Source organism: Amphiura filiformis, chromosome 16, assembly GCF_039555335.1.
Source record: "Amphiura filiformis chromosome 16, Afil_fr2py, whole genome shotgun sequence".
NCBI lineage: Eukaryota > Metazoa > Echinodermata > Ophiuroidea > Amphilepidida > Amphiuridae > Amphiura > Amphiura filiformis.
This window is the reverse complement of record NC_092643.1, coordinates 35,317,081-35,340,186: the sequence shown is the minus strand read 5'-3', so window position 1 is coordinate 35,340,186 and position 23,106 is coordinate 35,317,081. Positions and strand designations below refer to the sequence as shown.

Genomic DNA, 23,106 nt, shown 5'->3' with positions numbered 1-23,106 from the left:
TCTTACAATTCCTGATTAGTTTCTTTCCTTCTTTGTTTCGTTCCCGTTTCATTTAGTTACTTTAACCCGTTGGCCTAATTACTCGTACCTTTTTGTCCCCATTTTAATTTTATTTTTCTTTATAGTACCGCTTCATCTTTTCCCGTATTTATTACGTCCTCTCATAGCGTGTCTGCGGACGTGTTCACCCGGTATCCCGTGACCCGTCCATGTACCTTTTTGTCCTTTTTTTTTCCTTCTTTCCGTATTATCATATCCACTGGTCTCTGGCTCGCAAGTCGTGTGTGGCTCTGCGCCGTTTACGCGCGCATTTGCGCAATGCGCATTGCGCACGCGGCGCCGACGCGCTGCCGGCCAGCTGCAGTGACGCGTAGGCTGGTAACCAATTTTCATAACAAAAACCCCGTTTTTACTCATATTTTCACTGTTTTTGCAGCCAATTCTTAATCATTTTAAACCAAATTTTCGCATAACCGTTTCGGTAAGTTCCTCGATCTCCCGTATGAATTTGGCGACATTTGGATCGAAACTGACGGAGCCTTTATACACGATACATACATAGATAGATAGATACATACAACATTCCCCTATTTATAGTAAGAAGGCAGTTAAGCGAATGCCCTGGTGCCGTGTGTGATTACCGCTCATGCACTGATCAACCACACGATAAAAAGATTCGGGAAGCACTCCCCTATTTATAGTAAGATTTGGCTAAGCTTTCAAAATGTTTTACATTTCAGAAACACCAAGCTATTTGTGAGTCGCCGTAAGCTGTATTTTATATAGGGTGATCTAGTGGGCAATTTCATGAAAAAAAAAAAACACGCTGGACTCCGTATGATTTATCTGAACTAGATGTCTTCAGCTGACCTTCAACTTGCAGAAAGAGTAAGTTTTGAAGAGCTGAGTCGCTCTGAAGTAAAATAAATGACGTTTTCCCGGAACCTGTTTATACAGAAAGTCTATGGAGGCTATTTACATGTTTACTGGTGTGCACCCTGCATGATCTTATAAAACGAAGTTGGGACGAACTTGGGTCTGGTTATGTCTTAAAAAGAAAGAGTGTCTTTTACAAATAACTTTGGAAACACGATCTAGGAACAAAATGTATAATGAAAGTATATGTTTATGAACTTAGAAAGCGTTTTACTTTAACAAACGTCTTATATATTTGGCTATGAAGACTTTAATATGCCAAGCCCTACACTCGTATTTAATCCTACGTCCAAATTTTATTTTGACCATTTTTTGTGGTCAAAAAGTGTAAAATTTAGTAAATGGTGCACAAAATGACCGCGTAGACGACATTATTTGTGTTTCAAATCAATAATGCAGGGGCTCGTAAACAAAACAAATGAAAGAATAGAAAATTAACCAAATTTATAGTCCTATCACAAGGAACAACAAAATGTACTTACCGAAGTTCGATTCTTTCGCTTCAAGACGCCCATTTTGAACAATATTTATACTAAATATTTAATAAAATTATATAAGAAAATCAGGTATACGACGTGCATAAGTACGAGCGTAAATAAAATGACTGTGATTGTATTGTGTTTATGTTTCTTGGTAGCTCAAGTAACGTAGACGCATTGGTTTCCCAGTGAAACGCGTGCGCACATAGACTAATGCGCGTCATCTCTTGCGTGTTACGCTCTATTACGCGTGTTACTAGGCATGGCTTACGCATGTAGGAGGGAGTTTAAAATGGGGTATTTAGAGGGGGCACCGTATTTCTCGTACCATTGAAGTCTCATGCCCTTTCGCCTCCAAAAAGTTTCAGTAAAAAAGAGGAAAAGTACATTTTTAATCGAAGAAACTTCATAAATCAAGGAGGAGTATGGAATTCTACAAAAGCTTACAAAAGCAAACACGAGGAGAGATGCCAAAAAGTTGCCCTAAATTTTCTGAATTCCTCCCTCGTATAAGCATGGTAAGAAGGCCTAGTGACTAGTGCCGTCGCCATGAGGCACGTGACAGTGCATTTTTTTGCTAACATTTAATCGCTCTGATACATAATTTGTTTCCCAAAACACCAAAAAAACGCATCTTCAATATAAACGTTTCAATTGATGGTCGGCTTTTCATCCCAGCTACATAGGCCTACTTTATAGGCCTACTACATATCATTAGATTTATAAAGTTTACTTCGAAGACTGTTAAATATCAAAATGTGTCTGATGTGCTCTAATATTGTGCAAAGGTGGGTGACCAACCCCTTGATCATGTTGATAACATTATAAACTAGATTTTGCGGTTCTCGGGTTGCTTTTGAGTATAATGAATAAAACAACACAGAAATATTTCACAAATTTAGAAAACGTTGGTTAGGAAAGTTTGTTTTGATTTTGTTTTCTTTGTTTGTTTATTTGTTTGTTTTTCCACTATCTACTCAAGATAGTATTTACTAGATTTCGCGGTTCTCGGGTCGGGCGCTTCTCGTGATAGGCCTATTTCTAATTATCCAAACCCGTTACCCATATATACCTGCCCTGACTTTTTAAACTACTATGAAATGCGTCTCTCAATGATCAAGACCCAACTTGACACAACTTAATCAACTCTGTTTGTTTTATAGGTGTGATGCTTACTTCGGTAGTTCGGTAGGCCTACCCATAATCTGGAAACCCATCATTCGCCTCTTCCAAGCCCTGTCCTGTTACTTTAGAGAAACCGAAATTAGTATCTGGACGTGGATATAGGCCGTTACTAAAAGTAATGAAATCAATCGCGAGAAACGTGAACGCAAAAACGGTTATAGGCCTTACCACAACGGATAATTTTTATGTTAACCATTCTGGAGGATTCCGGAAATAGTCATGTTCTGCGGAAATAGGCCTATATGCACGTGTTTGGTGTGTGCACGTGTTCGGTATTGAAATATGTGTTGAAAATAAGGCCTATAATTATTGGTCCGATGAGATGCACCTGTTAGTCACACTGTAATGCTTTTCCGATGCGCGCACTGTACTCCGCGCACACTCCCGTTGATACTCCGCGATAGCGCACCGCGAGCACGCGATAGTGCACCGCGTGAACGCGATCCGCGCGGACGCGAACGCGAATGCGCGCGGACGGACGGACACGCCGTTATTAGTATTAAGATTTGTAAAATACAAAGAAATTGAGAAAGGTTGAATATATTTTGTTAGGCCTATCTACTGATGATAGGATTTTTAAACCTAATAAAAAAAAAAAAAAAAAAAAAAAAGAAGGACATCATAAGACTTAGCATGAGACGAATCAGAAAGATCATTTGGTATATCTTTTTATATTTCATGTTTGTTTGTTTGTCTGTCTGTTTGTTTGTTTGTTTTTATCTACTCATGATACCATTTACAGTGCAATTTGCAAATCACCCGTTGCGACTTGCATCATCTTCTGTGAACACTCGCGAGCCCACTTACGGCCTGCATCATTTACGATTTGCATAATTTTCTCGGAACGCGCGCGCAAACGACTATCTTCTGAAGATACCGTAGCATTGCGGGCCTGATAAAACAACAGAAAATATTTTACAAATTTAGAAAACATCTCTTAGGAAAGTTTGTTATGTTTTTGTTTGTTTGTTTTTTCCGCTATCTACTCAAGATAGTATTTTTTATAAAATACAAAGACATTAAGTACGAAAGTTGACAATATTTTGTTATCTACTGATGATACCATTGGGAACCGTATGAACTAATTTTTTTATAATTTCATTTGGTATTCCTATATTTGTTTTTTGTTACTACATGTTTGTTTGTATGCTTCTTTGTTTCTTATCTAATCAAGGTAGAATTTACGATATGATTTGCAAATCATTATAGGCCCTTTGTGACATCACATCACGCATCTGCTGTCAAAAAAACGCGCTCAAATCCTCGGAACTCGCAAACGGCTTTACGGGCTTAATAAAACAACACAGAAAATATTTCACAAATTTAGAAAACGTCTGTTAGGAAAGTTTGTTTTGATGGTTTTTTTTGGTTTTGTTTATTTGTTGCTTGATAGTTTTTCCGCTATCTACTCAAGATAGTATTTATTTGTAAAATACAAAGAAATTGAGAAAGGTTGAATATATTCTGTTAGGCCTATCTATATGATGATAGCATTTTTAAACCTGATGAAATAATACAAAAAAAGAAAGAAATCATAAGACTTAGCATAACACGAGTCAGAAAGATCATTTGGTATATTTTTTATATTTCATGTTTGTTTGTCTGTCTGTTTGTTTTTTTTTATCTACTCAAGATACCATTTACGGTGGGATTTGCAAATCACCCGTTGCGACATGCATTATCTTCTGTGAACACTCGCAAGCCCACTTACTGCCTGCATCATTTACGATCTGCATCATTTTCTCGAAACGCGCGCGCAAACGGATATCTTCTGAAGATAGCATTGCGGGCCTAATAAAACAATAGACAATATTTCACAAATTTAGAAAACATCTGTTAGGAAAGTTTGTTTTTGATGTTGTTTTTTTTGTTTTTTTTGGTTTATTTGTTTGCTTGTTAGTTTTTCCGTTATCTACTCAAGATAGTATTTATTTGTAAAATACAAAGAAATTGAAAAAGGTTGAATATATTTTGTTAGGCCTATCTACTGATGATAGCATTTTTTAAAACCTAATGAAATAATACAAAAAAGAAGGAAATCATAAGACTTAGCATGAGACGAGTCAGAAAGATCATTTGGTATATTTTTTTTATTTCATGTATGTTTGTCTGTCTGTCTGTTTGTTTTTTATCTACTCAAGATACCATTTACGGTGCGATTTGCAAATCAGCCGTTGCGACATGCATCATCTTCTGTGAACACGCGCGTGCCCACTTACGGCCTGCATCATTTACGATCTGCATCATTTTCTCGGAACGCGCGCAAACGGCTATCTTCTGAAGATAGCATTGCGGGTCTAATAAAACAAAAGAAAATATTTCACAAATTTAGAAAACATCTGTTAGGAAAGTTTGTTTTTGATGTTTTTGTTTGTTTTTTGCGCTATCTACTCAAGATAGTATTTTTAAAATAAAATACAAAGAAAGTAAGTAAGAAAGGTTGACAATATTTTGTTATCTACTGATGATACCATTTGGAACCGTATGAAGTAATTGTTTTTAATCATAGAAGTCAGAAATGTCATTAGGTATATTTTTTTGTTACATGTTTGTTGTTTCTTTGCTGGTTTGTTTGTTATTTACTCAAGGTAGAATTTACGGTGTGATTTGCAAATCAATACAGGCCCTTTGCGACATCACGCATCATCTGCTGTCAAAAAACGCGCTCAAAGCCTACTTATACGCCCTGCATCATTTTCTCGGAACTCGCAAACGGCTTTACGGGCTTAATAAAACAACACAGAAAATATTGCACAAATTTAGAAAACGTCTGTTAGGAAAGTTTGTTTTGATGTTTTTTGTTTGTTTGTTTATTTGTTTGCTTGTTAGTTGAGAAATTGAGAAAGGTTGAATATATTTTGTTAGGCCTATCTACTGATGATAGCATTTTTTTAAAACCTAATGAAATAATACGAAAAAAGAAGGAAATCATAAGACTTAGCATGAGACGAGTCAGAAAGATCATTTGGTATATATTTTTTTAATTTCATGTATGTTTGTCTGTCTGTCTGTTTGTTTGTTTGTTTTTTATCTACTCAAGATACCATTTACGGTGCGATTTGCAAATCAGCCGTTGCGACATGCATCATCTTCTGTCAACACGAGCGAGCCCACTTACGGCCTGCATCGTTTACGATCTGCATCATTTTCTCGGAACGCGCGCAAACGGCTATCTTCTGAAGATAGCATTGCGGGCCTAATAAAAAAACAAAAAATATTTCACAAATTTAGAAAACATCTGTTAGGAAAATTTGTTTTTGATGTTTTTTGTTTGTTTGTTTTTTCCGCTATCTACTCAAGATAGTATTTTTTTTAAATAAAATACGAAGAAAGTAAGTAAGAAAGGTTGACAATATTTTGTTATCTACTGATGATACCATTTGGAACCGTATGAACTAATGGGTCTTTTTTAATCATAGAAGTCAGAAATTTCATTTGGTATTTGTTTTTTGTTACTACACGTTTGTTGTTTGTTTGCTTCTTTGTTTGTTATCTACTCAAGGTAGAATTTACGATGTGATTTGCAAATCATTATAGTTATTCCGCGATCTACTGAAGATAGGCCTAGTATTTATTTGTAAAAGAAAGAAATTGAGAAAGGTTGAATATAATTTGTTAGCCCTATCTATGATGATAGCATTTTTAAACCTGATGAAATAATACAAAAAAGAAAGAAATCATAAGACTTAGCATGAGACGAGTCAGAAAGATCATTTGGTATATTTTTTATATTTCATGTTTGTTTGTCTGTTTGTTTGTTTGCTTTTTATCTACTCAAGATACCATTTACGGTGCAATTTGCAAATCACCCGTTGGGACGTGCATCATCTTCTGTGAACACGCGCGAGCCCACTTACGGCCTGCATCATTTACGATCTGCATCATTTTCTCGGAACGCGAGCAAACGGCTATCTTTTGAAGATAGCATTGCGGGCCTAATAAAACAACAGAAAATATTTCACGAATTTAGAAAACATCTGTTAGGAAAATTTGTTTTTGATGTTTTTTGTTTGTTTTTTCCGCTATCTACTCAAGATAGTATTTTTTTAAAATAAAATACGAAGAAAGTAAGAAAGGTTGACAATATTTTGTTATCTACTGATGATATCATTTGGAACCGTATGAACTAATGGGGTTTTTTTTAATCATAGAAGTCAGAAATTTCATTTGGTATTTGTTTTTTGTTACTACACGTTTGTTTGTTTGCTTCGTTTGTTATCTACTCAAGGTAGAATTTACGATGTGATTTGCAAATCATTATAGTTTTTCCGTAATCTACTGAAGATAGTATTTATTTGTAAAAGAAAGAAATTGAGAGAGGTTGAATATATTTTGTTAGGCCTATCTATGATGATAGTATTTTTAAACCTGATGAAATAATACAAAAAAAGAAAGAAATTATAAGACTTAGCATGAGACGAGTCAGAAAGATCATTTGTTATATTTTTTTATATTTCATGTTTGTTTGTCTGTCTGTTTGTTTGTTTGTTTTTTATCTACTCAAGATACCATTTACGGTGCGATTTGCAAATCACCCGTTGCGACATGCATCATCTTTTGTGAACACGCGCAAGCCCACTTACGGCTTGCATCATTTACGATCTGCATCATTTTCTAAACGCGAGCGCAAAGCGAATATCTTCTGAAGATAGCATTGTGGGCCTAATAAAACAACAGACAATATTTCACAAATTTAGAAAACATCTGTTTTAGAAAGTTTGTTTTTGATGTTTTTTGTTTGTTTTTTCCGCTATCTACTCAAGATAGTATTTCTTTTTATAAAATACAAAGAAAGTAAGTAAGAAAGGTTGACAATATTTTGTTATCTACTGATGATACCATTTGGAACCAAATATTCAGCCACTAGTTACACCACTACTTTAAAGTGATTGTACCCAGGACTATTTACATCAATGGTACAACAGCAACACAAGACAACAATCATGCCATTAAGTTTCATAAAGTAAAAATTTTATTGCAAATTCACAAGCATTATATTATCTTTGGAAAGTGTAATAATAATCCATCCATGTTGAGCACAAGTTTCGTTGTTTTACAGAAATTATATTGCACTGATTTAGTCCATCATAACAGCTAATATGCCTAGGCGATTCGTTGCACGGTTGTTTGATGGCATGTAGAACAGCTGTTACTCTATTCATTTTTAAGCAAAGTTGAACACTGATGGCGCTATTTTTGTTTGCATCTTTACAAGTGGTATACGCACTTCTACAACAACTACTTTTTATCATGAAATGAAAGGAATAACTCATTATTGGGCTAAATTAAATTTAAAGTATATGTAAATAGCACGCTCAATTTGCACACAATTGAGTTGATAGAATAAAAATTACTACAAAAGGCAGAAAAAAAATGAAAAGTTTTATAAAGAAATGAAAATCTAAGTTATAAATAGCTGAATGCAAAAGCAACCTTTTAAAGATAAAATACACCATACAGACACTTGTGAGAAAGAAAATGTTTGTTTCTAAGGCAAAAAAAGTATGTCTCAGACACCCAGCGTGCATTGCTATGTGAATTTCTCTTTTTTTTTTGCCCATATGTTCAATTCTTTTTTGATATTTTCAGTATCGTATAGAGATCCAATTTTGTCTTTCTTTGCAGTTTGGTTGTTGTTTTTGTAAAAGAGACAAACAAAACTATTCTTTGTGTATGTATATTATTATGTTTCTGTATTTGAATATCAAAAAGTACATAAATATTGTGCCTTGACTGTAAATAAAAATTGCATAGCTCATCTTCTTTAAAACAATTTAAAAAAATAAAAAAAGCATAACACTTTGCTTTTTTACCAAATGTGTCTGAGACAGACTTTTTTTTTTGGCCTTATGACTAAATTCCACACAAGACAGGATATGATATTGCCCACAATGATTGAGTTGCTATAATGAGAAATGTTGCCTCTACCACAAATTGATCAATTTGGGTAGTTTTGTTATGTTCATTATTTCCCTTTTGAACGCCATGGATCTATCTAAGTTGTTAAAATATCCCTATTCCTATTCCTTATACTACTACAACTGCTACTATAAAATGATTAAAACAGCTGGCATAGAAATATTCAAAGCAGCTGTCATGTGATTGTAAAATTCATATCATGTATATTCATATTCAATATATTTTTATTGCATACAACACTACTATACCAAAGCACACCTGGCATGTATTTGCATATTGTGAATTCCATTAACTTGGAGACTCAGTTTTAACTGTATCCTGAAAGAAAAACCTACAGATATTATTGGATAGATAGAACAGTCCCGGCTGAGATGACTGTTTAAATGAAATTTTTATCAAAATGCATTCAAGTTTGCTATTTTGCATTCAAGTTTGCTACTTTTTTTTGTTTTATGGAAGACACAGTGGGTCTAGATCAGGGCTGTCAACTTTTTGGAATTGCGTGACGTGAGACATTCTTATTCAATGGGTGCGTCTTGTAAAGAATTCACGTAATTTGATTGGTTTTCAGGTGTATAATATCTCACAATAGTTGATAGTGATATTAGTCAGGGCGCGCTGCAAGCGCAACGCAACGGCGTGCACGCTTGTTGCTTCTCAATGATCGCGCGATTATGCGTTCGCGTAATATACGCGCGAGAACTAAGAACGCGATTCGGCGGCTTAGATGTTCGTGATGGTTTAGTTGAAATAAAACAACGGAGAAGACCTAACAAAAGTAACTTTATTTTTTTTCTGAAAAAAGGCAGTTTTTTCTCGCAAAATTACATTAAAACTGAATAAGAATGAGAATAAATGATAGGATTTTGTCTTTTTGCCTATCAATATCGTGTCATAATGGATGGGCTGGCCAATATTTTTATCGTAGTGGATACCCGGCGCGCGCCGCATCCACTACTCAAAATATTGGCCAGCCCATCCATTATGACACGATATTGATAGGCAAAAAACAAAATCCTATCATTTATTCTCTAACTGTCCGACAGTAGCGTACCGGGATGGAATTATTGTTTGCCAACTACAATGTTTATTTTGTCCCACGCTTATTTGAGCCACAGCACTCGAGAATCTAAAAATGGGGGTGGGGGTGGGGGGGGGGGTAGAGCCAACTATTTATTTTACAATGTGTGAAATTTTCATAATTTTGCAGCTCTTGGCGTGAGATTATGCTACCTTGGCGTGAGATTATGCTACCTTGGCGTGAGACCGTGAGAAAGTGCCTGAATGTGAGACTCACGCCCAATGCATGAGAGTTGACAGCCCTGGTCTAGATTAAATGGAGTCGCCAACTCAGGTAATCCTGTTTGAAATTCACACTCCCTCTGTGGAAGATTAAGGTCATTCCCCTGGGGTCATTCCATAGGTGGTGTATGGCTTTCAAATGGAATAGCCTAATATCTGGCACCTGTTTTGATGTTGATATATGTGGCATGATCTGGTCCATGGAGGCCAAAGGCAGCACATTTGAAACTGAGATAAAGGTAAAAACACGTAGTAAAAAAAAAATATATATAAGAAATTAGGCATCAAAAAACTTCATAACTTTAGAACCAAGTATGCTAGACATTTGATGTTTTCAGTATATGATAGCCTAATGTTACTAGGTAATAATTACAGTAACTCAATTTTCAAAAAAGCCTTCTTTGGCCCCCCCATGGAGCAGACCGTGTCACATATTAAAGAAGCATGCCAAATCATAACTCACACTGCAAGCACTATCAAGCTCAATACAGTTAATTGAACCGGAATGACTTCAGAAATTTATCTTTGCAATCAGAAGAGAATATGTTAGATCCTACATACACACCAATCCGAGAAACGTTTACTGTATTTGGCCCTCTATTGACAACAACACAGATGTATCAGAGCAGGAGATTTAATTCATAATTCAATACTCATGATTGTGTATTGAAAAGACTGTTGTGTACAATTCCCGGGTACAATTCTGTATAGCACACAATAAATAATGGATGGAACTCCTGACCTTGGGACACCGCAGTAATGGCGAAGTCAGATAGGTGTGTAAAATACAAAAGAATTTTAAATTCTTTCCCATTGTCTAAAACAAGTAAGTTTTCTGACTAAAACTGAGTATCGAAATTAAATGTACATTACATTAATTCAGAAATATATTTAATACTTTGGAGCATTGTAAATAAAATAAAATAAAATATAAATTAGAACTCATTTTGAGGTACTCATTCTTAAGTATGTACTCATTTTGAAGTACATACTCATTTCTAAGTGCATTTATTTCTGGCTGTAATTTCTTCAATCTTTTGTCTCAACATGCTTTCCCAATCCTGTCCCTTCTCCATTGGTATACCATGAGTCGGTAGACTGGGAAGAGCCATGACCTCTGGCGTAGTTGATATTGGAACGCCAGCTGCAACGGATGCCTCCGGGAATTTAGCTGGACTAGCTGTAGCTATGCACACTGATGGCATGGTACTAGCTGAGGAGAGGTTGGGGTTCTGTGCCTCTTTGCGTGCACTGTAAAATAAATATTCATATTTTAGATAAATGTAAAAAAGCCATGTACAAGTAAAGGTTATACCAAAGTGTTTGAACTTTACAATACTTTGCCTTTTTCTATTACTATAGTATGGTAACAGTATTTTCCTTAAAAACTATTGTCACATTAAGCCCGTCATACTTGATTCCGAGTGACAAACACTACACAGCAACTTTTTCATTATTCGTTGTTAAACAAAGTCTTCAGGTACAATCTTACATATTGAAGAATTGATGGATCTACTTGGATGCCCCCTTAAAAACTGTTTTGTGTTATTTTATGCTGAAATTACCTTACTTTACTTGAAAATGTTATCCAAAATAATAATAATAATACATTTTTTGTATCTATTTTCTAAATTCTTATCATTTCCTGAATTTTTCCATTTTTGCAATTTGCAGAAGACTTGAATTCCTGTACATTCTTTGCCTCACCTGTCCAATTTATCATAGTAATATGCCACAGCTATGGCAGTATGTGGGCACACTGAATACTGGTCTTCTTGAAAACATCGCTTCATAGTTGACAATAAGCAATCCTGCACACATGTAAATGAGCTCAGAGTGGCTTGAATCTGAAATTACAAGGTTTTATATAAACATATTGATTAGCAAATTGATGTTCCATGGTACTATGGTAATGCTCCGGAGCTATAATTTATGCCAACTACTTCCTGACCAGCTTCAGACTGACCCTCATCTGAACTGCTTCGTTAGATCCCTTTGACAGATGTGAGAAATGGGTAAATCATTTTGAATCCTTAAAACATTTGAAGGCATGCTTTTTTCAGATTTTTTCAGCTTTGACAGCCAGATGCCATGGCAATTGTCATGGGTATGAAAGTTAGTTTTAAAAACACACTGGTCAACTTGTCATTATAACTAGCTGGACTTGGGTCACAATACTATATGCCCTCTGGCAATCCAGTGCTGAGTCTACTTTCAACCAATTGAGGTATATGAGATCAAATTATGAAATCCAATATCGGAAGATGAAACTTGTGAAATCAAATTTATTACCCTCGCTTTTCTCTAATCCAGAGTAACTTTGCCAAAGTTCTTTAAGGATCCGTCGACAAAATGTGTAATAGAAGGAACAACCTCAATTGAAAGAAATTCAAGCTAAGGCTCACCTTTGTGCATATTTTCTCTGGAACTTTAGCTTTGCCAGTTTCATGATACTGGTCCATGACTTCCTTCACAGCACCTGTATTGCCACCAGTAACCATCCAGAAAATTCTCTCCATATTGTATGGTACCTGAAATGTCAATGAGTCTCATTAAATTCAAAATAATCACAAAATATGTTAAGTTGCAAAGGTACGGATAACATGCTTAAAGCTACAGAATGAACTAACATTATGTGAAAAGTTATGGTCTAAAAGCCTAATGTAGGGTGAATTGGGTAGTCTAGGGGGAAATCAGACCCTAATTGTAAGACTATCAATGTGCTCAAGGTGAAATTTACACCTACTCATGTTACTCTCTTGCCATTTTCCTGGGAAGCATGGAACAGCAGTCTGTGGCTTTAAGGTGGTACTACACCCCTGATAAATATTGTGACTAATTATTTTACATTTTTCTCAAAAAAATAACTACACACTGGTAACAAAAGTTATGTATATTATAGGGGCAATGAATTCAATTACTTCACTGAAATTTCAGTGATTCAAGACAAGTGGTTCATTATATATGTTAAGATATGAGGTACATTCTAGCAGTACCTCTTTTCATATCATAAATAACATGCTGCTTGTCTTGAGTCACTGAAATTCCAGTGTAGTAACTGGATTCCTTGCTCCTATAATATACATAACTTTTGTTACCAATGTCTTATTATTTTTTGAGAAAAATGCAAAAATAGTCACACATTTATCAAGGGGTGAAGTACCACCATAATGCCGTTTGATCACAATAAGCAGTCCCAATATGCATAACATATTTGGTGATATATTTCTGGTCACTCTATTGGAAAAGTGACTAGAATATGATATATTGAACAGAAGTCGTTGGCATACCCAGCATCATATCAGTAGAACTCAAGTGGATTTGAAAGTGACACATACAATCACAGTTGTTATAGTGTGTCTTGTCTCAAGTTGAGAGTAACACCATGTTGGATTTCACAGTGGCAGATTCAAATCATGCTAACCTAATCCTGTGTGGTATATATTTTTTTTTTTGTAAATTTTGTTTTTGTTTTTGTTTTGTTTTGCAATTTCGGGTACCCGGTTACCCGCCCCAAAAAATGCACCGGGTACCCAGGCACAAAATGACCTGAAAATCACACCCCTAATTTAGACACAAACCTACAAATACTTTACCTGAATATCCATGGCTGTTGCATAGGTAGGCACCACCTCATCTGCCATTGAATAATCACCCTGTGTTATGGTTCTACATACTATATCATTGCAGTTTACAGCACATACTATTTTGATAGGAAGACCCATGTGTTTGGCTAAGCACCCAGCTGAGAAATAAACAAAACATCACATGTCAATAGTCTCGGACCTGGTGTTTAGCAAGTTTGTATTAATTTAATGATTATATTTTATTTTTCAGGTGTATGTGCAAACCTGCATACTCACCCCCACACACAGTCTGACAGAATGAGAAATTATAAGCTCAAAAGGTCGGAATTATGCAAATGAGCTACAAATTAGCATATTTTGCGACAAAAACCTACTGGAATTTGAAGACCACCAAGTCGCATCACTGTCCACTTTACCAGTTCCAAGAAATTGCACTTGCAATCTTAGACATGACAACGGAATGACAGACAACCAGGAAGCATATAAAGTGAGGACAGTCCCACATTAATTAAAGGGGCATCCTCTGTTGATACTTGTGTGTGTATGTCCTTGTTTGGCACTGTAAACAAACCCACTGCACCAACACCAACATACATGTAAATCCATCCCTAGTACTGGTTTGATGGCAATTTACCCATCTCACCTCTCCACACACACACCCCACCACCACCAATCCATAACCCCCACACAAACACATACGTGCAGTCAAATGTTGCACTTCCAAGTTCCAGCTACAAGATGTCAACAAGTCATTTTTTGGAAGTCAAGTCCAAGTCACAAGTCCTTTTGTCCAAGTCCCAAGTAAGTCAAGTCATTTTGAAAAAGTTGCAAGTCAAGTCAAGTCACAAGTCATCAAATCACAAGTCAAGTCGCAAGTAAGTCACAACTTATCACAGGTCACTACAAGTCTATTTACCAGTTGGTCATGGTGTGATTTGTTGATGGGTATTCAATATGGCGGAAATCAAATTGAGTTTCGAAGTACAGTACTAATAATAGTGAAGCTTAGTAATAATAATGGTCACATTGATAGTTCAAGAACAAGTTAATTCAACTGAATTTGTTTTTGCCAAGTTTTGTGTTTCATATTTGTAGGAAAAAATAATGAATCATTATCTAATATGAATATAATCTGTTTTGCATTTCCTTTTCCCAACCTTAGGTATTGCCAAGTGAAGTCCAAGTACTAAATGTAATTTACAATTTACAGGAAAGTAACCTCAGACTTGCATTGGTAACAAGTAAATTTTGTCAAGTTTAAGTCCAAGTCTTTTTGTCTAAGTCACAAGTAAGTCATTTTGCAAAAGTTGCAAGTCAAGTCACAAGTCCCAAAAATAGTGCCTCAAGTCAGACTCGAGTCCAAGTCACACGACTCAAGTCTACATCTCTGCTTATAGGTTTCATCACTTCTACCAGTTCATCATCACTTCATCTCTTTCCTCTAAAATATACCTAAAGAAATACACAACAAACAAACAAATAAACACACCTACCTGTTGCACTTCCTGCTGCACCTGTCGGCACCACCACTTCAACCAGATCATCAGATGATCTCCTCCCCCTGAAATATGCCCAGAAATACAATACCATCTGGACAAGGACACGAGACATGTTAATAGAGTTCAAAGTCATCAGATTATGTTGATCCCTGAAGTTGTCATCAAGAGAGACGGCTTTGACGGGAATATCCAGATCATCTGAGGTACCATCAACTGTGATGGAAACAATAAAAATGAACCTTTGTAACAATGAGTCTTTGTAAGGTAGGGCAAAATCATTTCGGAGTTAGCCATTGCTTATTGTCAGAAAACAAGTGAGGCCAGAGAAGATGACTTACACTTCCCACAATGCATTTCTTCCATTTCTGCACTGATCTGCTATCCAGTGTAACATGGGTCAATAGTGACAAAAGGTACCTCAATGAACAGATCGAGCACATCCAGAGCTTGCTACTTCATGACTATCGACCCATGTTTAGCTAGTATATTATTGACATGAATACAAGTAGAATATGTACAAAGAAATAGGAGTGCCATTTGATAAAATGAGGTGATGTATCATGTTGTAAAGGATTACATCTTCTCTGAAGTAAGGAACTATTTCATTATTCATTATTTTTGTAACTTTTATTATTCAATGAAATGCAGGTGTTAAATAGGGTATAATACACTGCTGAACAGTGGCATAGCCAGAACTTTTTCAGACTTTTTGAAGATACCAAGAATGTCACCCAGCAGAACATTCCAAATGATTGGCGCTGACGCTGAAAAAATCTACTATCATAATACAGAGTCCAATACCTCTATAAAGAGGAAAGTAAAACTTACCAGAAAACACATGGACATTATTATCTGACACAGTAGTCATCATGAGTTCTTGTAGCATGGTGCATCTTCCATGAGGCAGCAACACCACAATATCAACCCATCTTAGGCCACGAACTGCCTCAATAGCAGCACTTCCAGTGTCACCTGATGTACCTGGGAGCAATAATTGTTGTATAAAAAAAAACCTTGTGAATATGTAATGCAAATATTTGAAATGGCCTGTGTTTTAGATTCCTTTTTTTTATTCTTTTTAATCCATTGTGAAAGTTTTACAGTTCCATAATGAATGCTTTGCGATGATACATTCATAGGCCTTGCCGTCTAGATTTTTAAAGGCAAATGGTTAATCACTCACTACAGCTAAAATAATAGTTCCTCGATCCTGAGAGTATAAACGTCCTGCGAGCACTGCGTAATGTCGCAAGTTTAGTGGAATGACACAATAGCGCGCTTAATTGTGCACGCACAGGGAATGCAGCTACCCAAAGCGTGTGCGGTGGGCGTTGTATTCCCGGTTGTATTCTTGACGCAATTGTCATTGCGTGCCGATTGAGCTCTCAGGATTGAGAAACTATTATTTTAGCTACAGCATGATGTAAGGCGAGTGGTCAAAATTGCACAAATACATTAAATTTTGGTATACGTATAATCAAGTAGAGCTTCGGTCTTAAAACGGTATTTATGTTGAAATGTGTGTGAAGCTCGCTAAACTTTGTGACTATCTCCACTTGGAGAGGGCACAGAATCGATTAAATGCTGATTTGGCCGATTCGATGGCTGATTTTGGGAGATTCGCTGTGCACGATATATAGTGTCTATGGTGAGTGGAAAATCACTCACTAGCATGGAGTTTGGGCAAGCGGTGGTGAGTGATTGCTCTCCTCAAACAGCAAGGCCTGCATTCATCAAATGTGCAGTACCGTATTTGAAATTGGACTTTTCTTTACAAGAGCCTGGAGCCAGCTGTACATTTACTTATCCATTTTTTTAAATGTTGGATAGTCTGATTCTACACTATCCTCTTTAAAATTCAACTTACCTACAACTACAGTAACATGTTTCTTTCTTTTCTCCAGGTAATATTCAATCAACTGCCCCACCACGCATAGAGACACATCCTTGAATGCAAGAGTCCTACCGTGAAAGTACTCTAAAACATTAAGGCCATTGGATAGTCTAGCAATAGGTCCAACTCCTTCTTTATGTGTGAAGGTTGAGTAAGCACGGTCTACCAAATCTGAAAAAAAAAAGTTAGATATGTTGACGTCCATTTAAATACTGAATTCATCCACAATTTAACAAACAAAGCAACATGGTGAACAGCACAAAAGCAGCAGAGCTTATTTTGATAATTGACCAAATTTGAATAGATTGCAATATCAGATTCCAGAAAAATATAGCATTAATATTATTTTGTTTTACCAAATTAAACATTCCCCAATTAAACACCTCCAAATATGCATGTTTTGAGGCCAACATTGTAGATAGCACTGTGTTATCTTTAGTAGCCAGCACTGTGCTAGCACTGAGGTATCTTCAGTACATAACACTCTGTGTGTTATCTTCAGTAGAGATCACTCTGTGTGTTATCTTAAGTAGATAACAATGTGATATCTTCAGTAGAAAGCACTCTGTAATCTTCAGTAAATAGCACCGTGTTATCTTCAGTAGATAGCACTGTGTTATCTTCAGTAGATATCACTGTGCTATCTTCAGTAGATAGCACTGTGTGTTATCTTCAGCAGATAGCATTGTGTGTTATCTTCAGTAGATATCACTGTGTTATCTTCAGTAGATAGCACTGTGAAATCTTCAGTAGATAGCACTATGTGTTATCTTCAGTAGATAGCAGTGTTATCTTCAGTTGATAGCAGTTTTATCTTCAGTAGATAGCACTGTGTTATCTTCAGTAGATAGCACTGTGTGTTATCTTCAGTAGATAGCACTGTGTTATCTTCAGTAGATAGCAGTGTTATCTTCAGTAGATAGCACTGTGTTATCTTCAGTAGATAGCACTGTATTATCTTCAGTATATAGCACTGTGTTATCATCAGTAGATAGCACCTTGTTATCTTCAGTAGATAGCACTGTTTTATCTTCAGTAGATAGCACTGTGTTATCTTCAGTAGATAGCACTGTGTTATCTTCAGTAGATTGCACTGTGTTATCTTCAGTAGATTGCATTGTGTTATCTTCAGTAGATTGCACTGTGTTATTTTCAGTGGATAGCACTGTGTGTTATCTTCAGTAAATAGCAATGTTATCTTCAGTAGATAGCACTGTGTGTCATCGTCAATAGACAGTACTGTGCTATCTTCAGTAGATAGCACTGTTTTATCTTCAGTAAATAGCAATGTGTGTTATCTTCAGTAGATAGCACTGTGTGTTATCTTCAGTAGATAGCATTGTGTTATCTTCAGTAGATAGCACTGTTTTATCTTCAGTAGATGGCACTGTTTTATCTTCAGTAGATAGCACTGTGTGTTATCTTCAGTATATAGCACTGTGTTATCTTCAATATATAGCACTGTGTTATCTTCAGTAGATAGCACTGTGTTATCTTCAGTAGATAGCACTGTGTTATCTTCAGTAGATAGCACTGTGTGTTATCTTCAGTAGATAGCACTGTGTTATCTTCAGTAGATAGCACTGTGTGTTATCTTCAGGAGATAGCACTGGGTGTCATCTTCAGTAGATAGCACTGTGAGTTATCTTCATTAGATAGCACTGTGGGTTATCATCAGTAGATAGCACTGTGTTATCTTCAGTAGATAATACTGTGTGTTATCTTCAGTAGATAGCACTGTGTGTTATCTTCAGTAGATAGCATTGTGTGTTATCTTCAGTAGATAGCACTGTGTGTTACCTTCAGTAGATAGCCCTGTGTGTTATCTTCAGTAGATAGCACTGTGTGTTATCTTCAGTAGATAGCACTGTGTGTTACCTTCAGTAGATAGCACTGTGTTATCTTCAGTAGATAGCATGGTGTGTTATCTTCAGTAGATAGCACTGTGTTTTCTTCAGTAGATAGCACTGTGTTTATCTTCAGTAGATAGCAATGTGTTTTATCTTCAGTAGATAGCACTGTGTGTTATCTTCAGTAGATAGCACTGTGTGTCATCGTCAATAGACAGTACTGTGCTATCTTCAGTAGATAGCATTGTGTTATCTTCAGTAGATAGCAATGTGTTTTATCTTCAGTAGATAGCACTGTGTTTTATCTTCAGTAGATAGCACTGTGTGTTATCTTCAGTAGATAGCACTGTGTGTTATCTTCAGTAGATAGCAGTGTTATCTTCAGTAGATAGCACTGTGTTATCTTCAGTAGATAGCACTGTATTATCTTCAGTATATAGCACTGTGTTATCATCAGTAGATAGCACCTTGTTATCTTCCACAATTTAACAAACAAAGCAACATGGTGAACAGCACAAAAGCAGCAGAGCTTATTTTGATAATTGACCAAATTTGAATAGATTGCAATATCAGATTCCAGAAAAAAATAGCATTAATATTATTTTGTTTTACCAAATTAAACATTCCCCAATTAAACACCTCCAAATATGCATGTTTTGAGGCCAACATTGTGTGTTATCTTCAGTAGATAGCACTGTGTTATCTTTAGTAGCCAGCACTGTGCTAGCACTGAGGTATCTTCAGTACATAACACTCTGTGTGTTATCTTCAGTAGAGATCACTCTGTGTGTTATCTTAAGTAGATAACAATGTGATATCTTCAGTAGAAAGCACTCTGTAATCTTCAGTAAATAGCACTGTGTTATCTTCAGTAGATAGCACTGTGTTATCTTCAGTAGATATCACTGTGCTATCTTCAGTAGATAGCACTGTGTGTTATCTTCAGCAGATAGCATTGTGTGTTATCTTCAGTAGATATCACTGTGTTATCTTCAGTAGATAGCACTGTGAAATCTTCAGTAGATAGCACTATGTGTTATCTTCAGTAGATAGCAGTGTTATCTTCAGTAGATAGCACTGTTTTATCTTCAGTAGATAGCACTGTGTTATCTTCAGTAGATAGCACTGTGTTATCTTCAGTAGATTGCACTGTGTTATCTTCAGTAGATTGCACTGTGTTATCTTCAGTAGATTGCACTGTGTTATTTTCAGTGGATAGCACTGTGTGTTATCTTCAGTAAATAGCCATGTGTGTTATCTTCAGTAGATAGCACTGTATTATCTTCAGTATATAGCACTGTGTTATCATCAGTAGATAGCACCTTGTTATCTTCAGTAGATAGCACTGTTTTATCTTCAATATATAGCACTGTGTTATCTTCAGTAGATAGCACTGTGTTATCTTCAGTAGATAGCACTGTGTTATCTTCAGTAGATAGCACTGTGTTATCTTCAGTAGATAGCACTGTGTTATCTTCAGTAGATAGCACTGTGTGTTATCTTCAGTAGATAGCACTGTGTTATCTTCAGTAGATAGCACTGTGTGTTATCTTCAGGAGATAGCACTGGGTGTCATCTTCAGTAGATAGCACTGTGAGTTATCTTCATTAGATAGCACTGTGGGTTATCATCAGTAGATAGCACTGTGTTATCTTCAGTAGATAATACTGTGTGTTATCTTCAGTAGATAGCACTGTGTGTTATCTTCAGTAGATAGCATTGTGTGTTATCTTCAGTAGATAGCACTGTGTGTTACCTTCAGTAGATAGCCCTGTGTGTTATCTTCAGTAGATAGCACTGTGTGTTATCTTCAGTAGATAGCACTGTGTGTTACCTTCAGTAGATAGCACTGTGTTATCTTCAGTAGATAGCATGGTGTGTTATCTTCAGTAGATAGCACTGTGTGTTTTCTTCAGTAGATAGCACTGTGTTTATCTTAAGTAGATAGCAATGTGTTTTATCTTCAGTAGATAGCACTGTGTGTTATCTTCAGTAGATAGCACTGTGTGTCATCGTCAATAGACAGTACTGTGCTATCTTCAGTAGATAGCATTGTGTTATCTTCAGTAGATAGCAATGTGTTTTATCTTCAGTAGATAGCACTGTGTTTTATCTTCAGTAGATAGCATTGTGTGTTATCTTCAGTAGATAGCATTGTGTGTTATCTTCAGTAGATAGCACTGTGTGTCATCGTCAATAGACAGTACTGTGCTATCTTCAGTAGATAGCATTGTGTTATCTTCAGTAGATAGCACTACAAAATCTTCAGTAGATAGCACTATGTGTTATCTTCAGTAGATAGCAGTGTTATCTTCAGTAGATAGCACTGTTTTATCTTCAGTAGATAGCACTGTGTTATCTTCAGTAGATAGCACTGTGTGTTATCTTCAGTAGATAGCACTGTGTGTTATCTTCAGTAGATAGCAGTGTTATCTTCAGTAGATAGCACTGTGTTATCTTCAGTAGATAGCACTGTATTATCTTCAGTATATAGCACTGTGTTATCATCAGTAGATAGCACCTTGTTATCTTCAGTAGATAGCACTGTTTTATCTTCAGTAGATAGAACTGTGTTATCTTCAGTAGATTGCACTGTGTTATTTTCAGTGGATAGCACTGTGTGTTATCTTCAGTAAATAGCAATGTGTGTTATCTTCAGTAGATAGCACTGTATTATCTTCAGTATATAGCACTGTGTTATCATCAGTAGATAGCACCTTGTTATCTTCAGTAGATAGCACTGTTTTATCTTCAATATATAGCACTGTGTTATCTTCAGTAGATAGCACTGTGTTATCTTCAGTAGATAGCACTGTGTTATCTTCAGTAGATAGCACTGTGTTATCTTCAGTAGATAGCACTGTGTTATCTTCAGTAGATAGCACTGTGTGTTATCTTCAGGAGATAGCACTGGGTGTCATCTTCAGTAGATAGCACTGTGAGTTATCTTCATTAGATAGCACTGTGGGTTATCATCAGTAGATAGCACTGTGTTATCTTCAGTAGATAGCACTGTTTTATCTTCAATATATAGCACTGTGTTATCTTCAGTAGATAGCACTGTGTTATCTTCAGTAGATAGCACTGTGTTATCTTCAGTAGATAGCACTGTGTTATCTTCAGTAGATAGCACTGTGTGTTATCTTCAGTAGATAGCACTGTGTTATCTTCAGTAGATAGCACTGTGTGTTATCTTCAGGAGATAGCACTGGGTGTCATCTTCAGTAGATAGCACTGTGAGTTATCTTCATTAGATAGCACTGTGTGTTACCTTCAGTAGATAGCCCTGTGTGTTATCTTCAGTAGATAGCACTGTGTGTTATCTTCAGTAGATAGCACTGTGTGTTACCTTCAGTAGATAGCACTGTGTTATCTTCAGTAGATAGCATGGTGTGTTATCTTCAGTAGATAGCACTGTGTGTTTTCTTCAGTAGATAGCACTGTGTTTATCTTAAGTAGATAGCAATGTTTTATCTTCAGTAGATAGCACTGTGTGTTATCTTCAGTAGATAGCACTGTGTGTCATCGTCAATAGACAGTACTGTGCTATCTTCAGTAGATAGCATTGTGTTATCTTCAGTAGATAGCAATGTGTTTTATCTTCAGTAGATAGCACTGTGTTTTATCTTCAGTAGATAGCATTGTGTGTTATCTTCAGTAGATAGCATTGTGTTTTATCTTCAGTAGATAGCACTGTGTGTCATCGTCAATAGACAGTACTGTGCTATCTTCAGTAGATAGCATTGTGTTATCTTCAGTAGATAGCACTACAAAATCTTCAGTAGATAGCACTATGTGTTATCTTCAGTAGATAGCAGTGTTATCTTCAGTAGATAGCACTGTTTTATCTTCAGTAGATAGCACTGTGTTATCTTCAGTAGATAGCACTGTGTGTTATCTTCAGTAGATAGCACTGTGTGTTATCTTCAGTAGATAGCAGTGTTATCTTCAGTAGATAGCACTGTGTTATCTTCAGTAGATAGCACTGTATTATCTTCAGTATATAGCACTGTGTTATCATCAGTAGATAGCACCTTGTTATCTTCAGTAGATAGCACTGTTTTATCTTCAGTAGATAGCATTGTGTGTTATCTTTCAGTAGATTGCACTGTGTTATTTTCAGTGGATAGCACTGTGTGTTATCTTCAGTAAATAGCAATGTGTGTTATCTTCAGTAGATAGCACTGTATTATCTTCAGTATATAGCACTGTGTTATCATCAGTAGATAGCACCTTGTTATCTTCAGTAGATAGCACTGTTTTATCTTCAATATATAGCACTGTGTTATCTTCAGTAGATAGCACTGTGTTATCTTCAGTAGATAGCACTGTGTTATCTTCAGTAGATAGCACTGTGTGTTATCTTCAGTAGATAGCACTGTGTTATCTTCAGTAGATAGCACTGTGTGTTATCTTCAGGAGATAGCACTGGGTGTCATCTTCAGTAGATAGCAC

At 36.2% G+C, this 23,106-nt stretch overlaps 1 protein-coding gene across 1 annotated transcript in view; it reads right to left on the bottom strand.

Annotated features, from left to right (window-relative positions):
• Positions 1-9,665: 9,665 nt before the first annotated feature.
• Positions 9,666-23,106, bottom strand: part of LOC140135918 (threonine synthase-like 2) — a 31,532-nt gene continuing 18,091 nt past the window's right edge. Inside the window, exons 4-10 of the mRNA XM_072157594.1 lie at positions 16,775-16,972; positions 15,736-15,888; positions 14,902-15,120; positions 13,418-13,566; positions 12,227-12,352; positions 11,529-11,668; positions 9,666-11,072 (exon numbers count right to left, since the gene is read on the bottom strand). Coding sequence (XP_072013695.1) covers positions 10,820-11,072; positions 11,529-11,668; positions 12,227-12,352; positions 13,418-13,566; positions 14,902-15,120; positions 15,736-15,888; positions 16,775-16,972 — 1,238 coding nt within the window. The 3' untranslated portion in view covers positions 9,666-10,819. The remainder of the gene's footprint in view (positions 11,073-11,528; positions 11,669-12,226; positions 12,353-13,417; positions 13,567-14,901; positions 15,121-15,735; positions 15,889-16,774; positions 16,973-23,106) is intronic.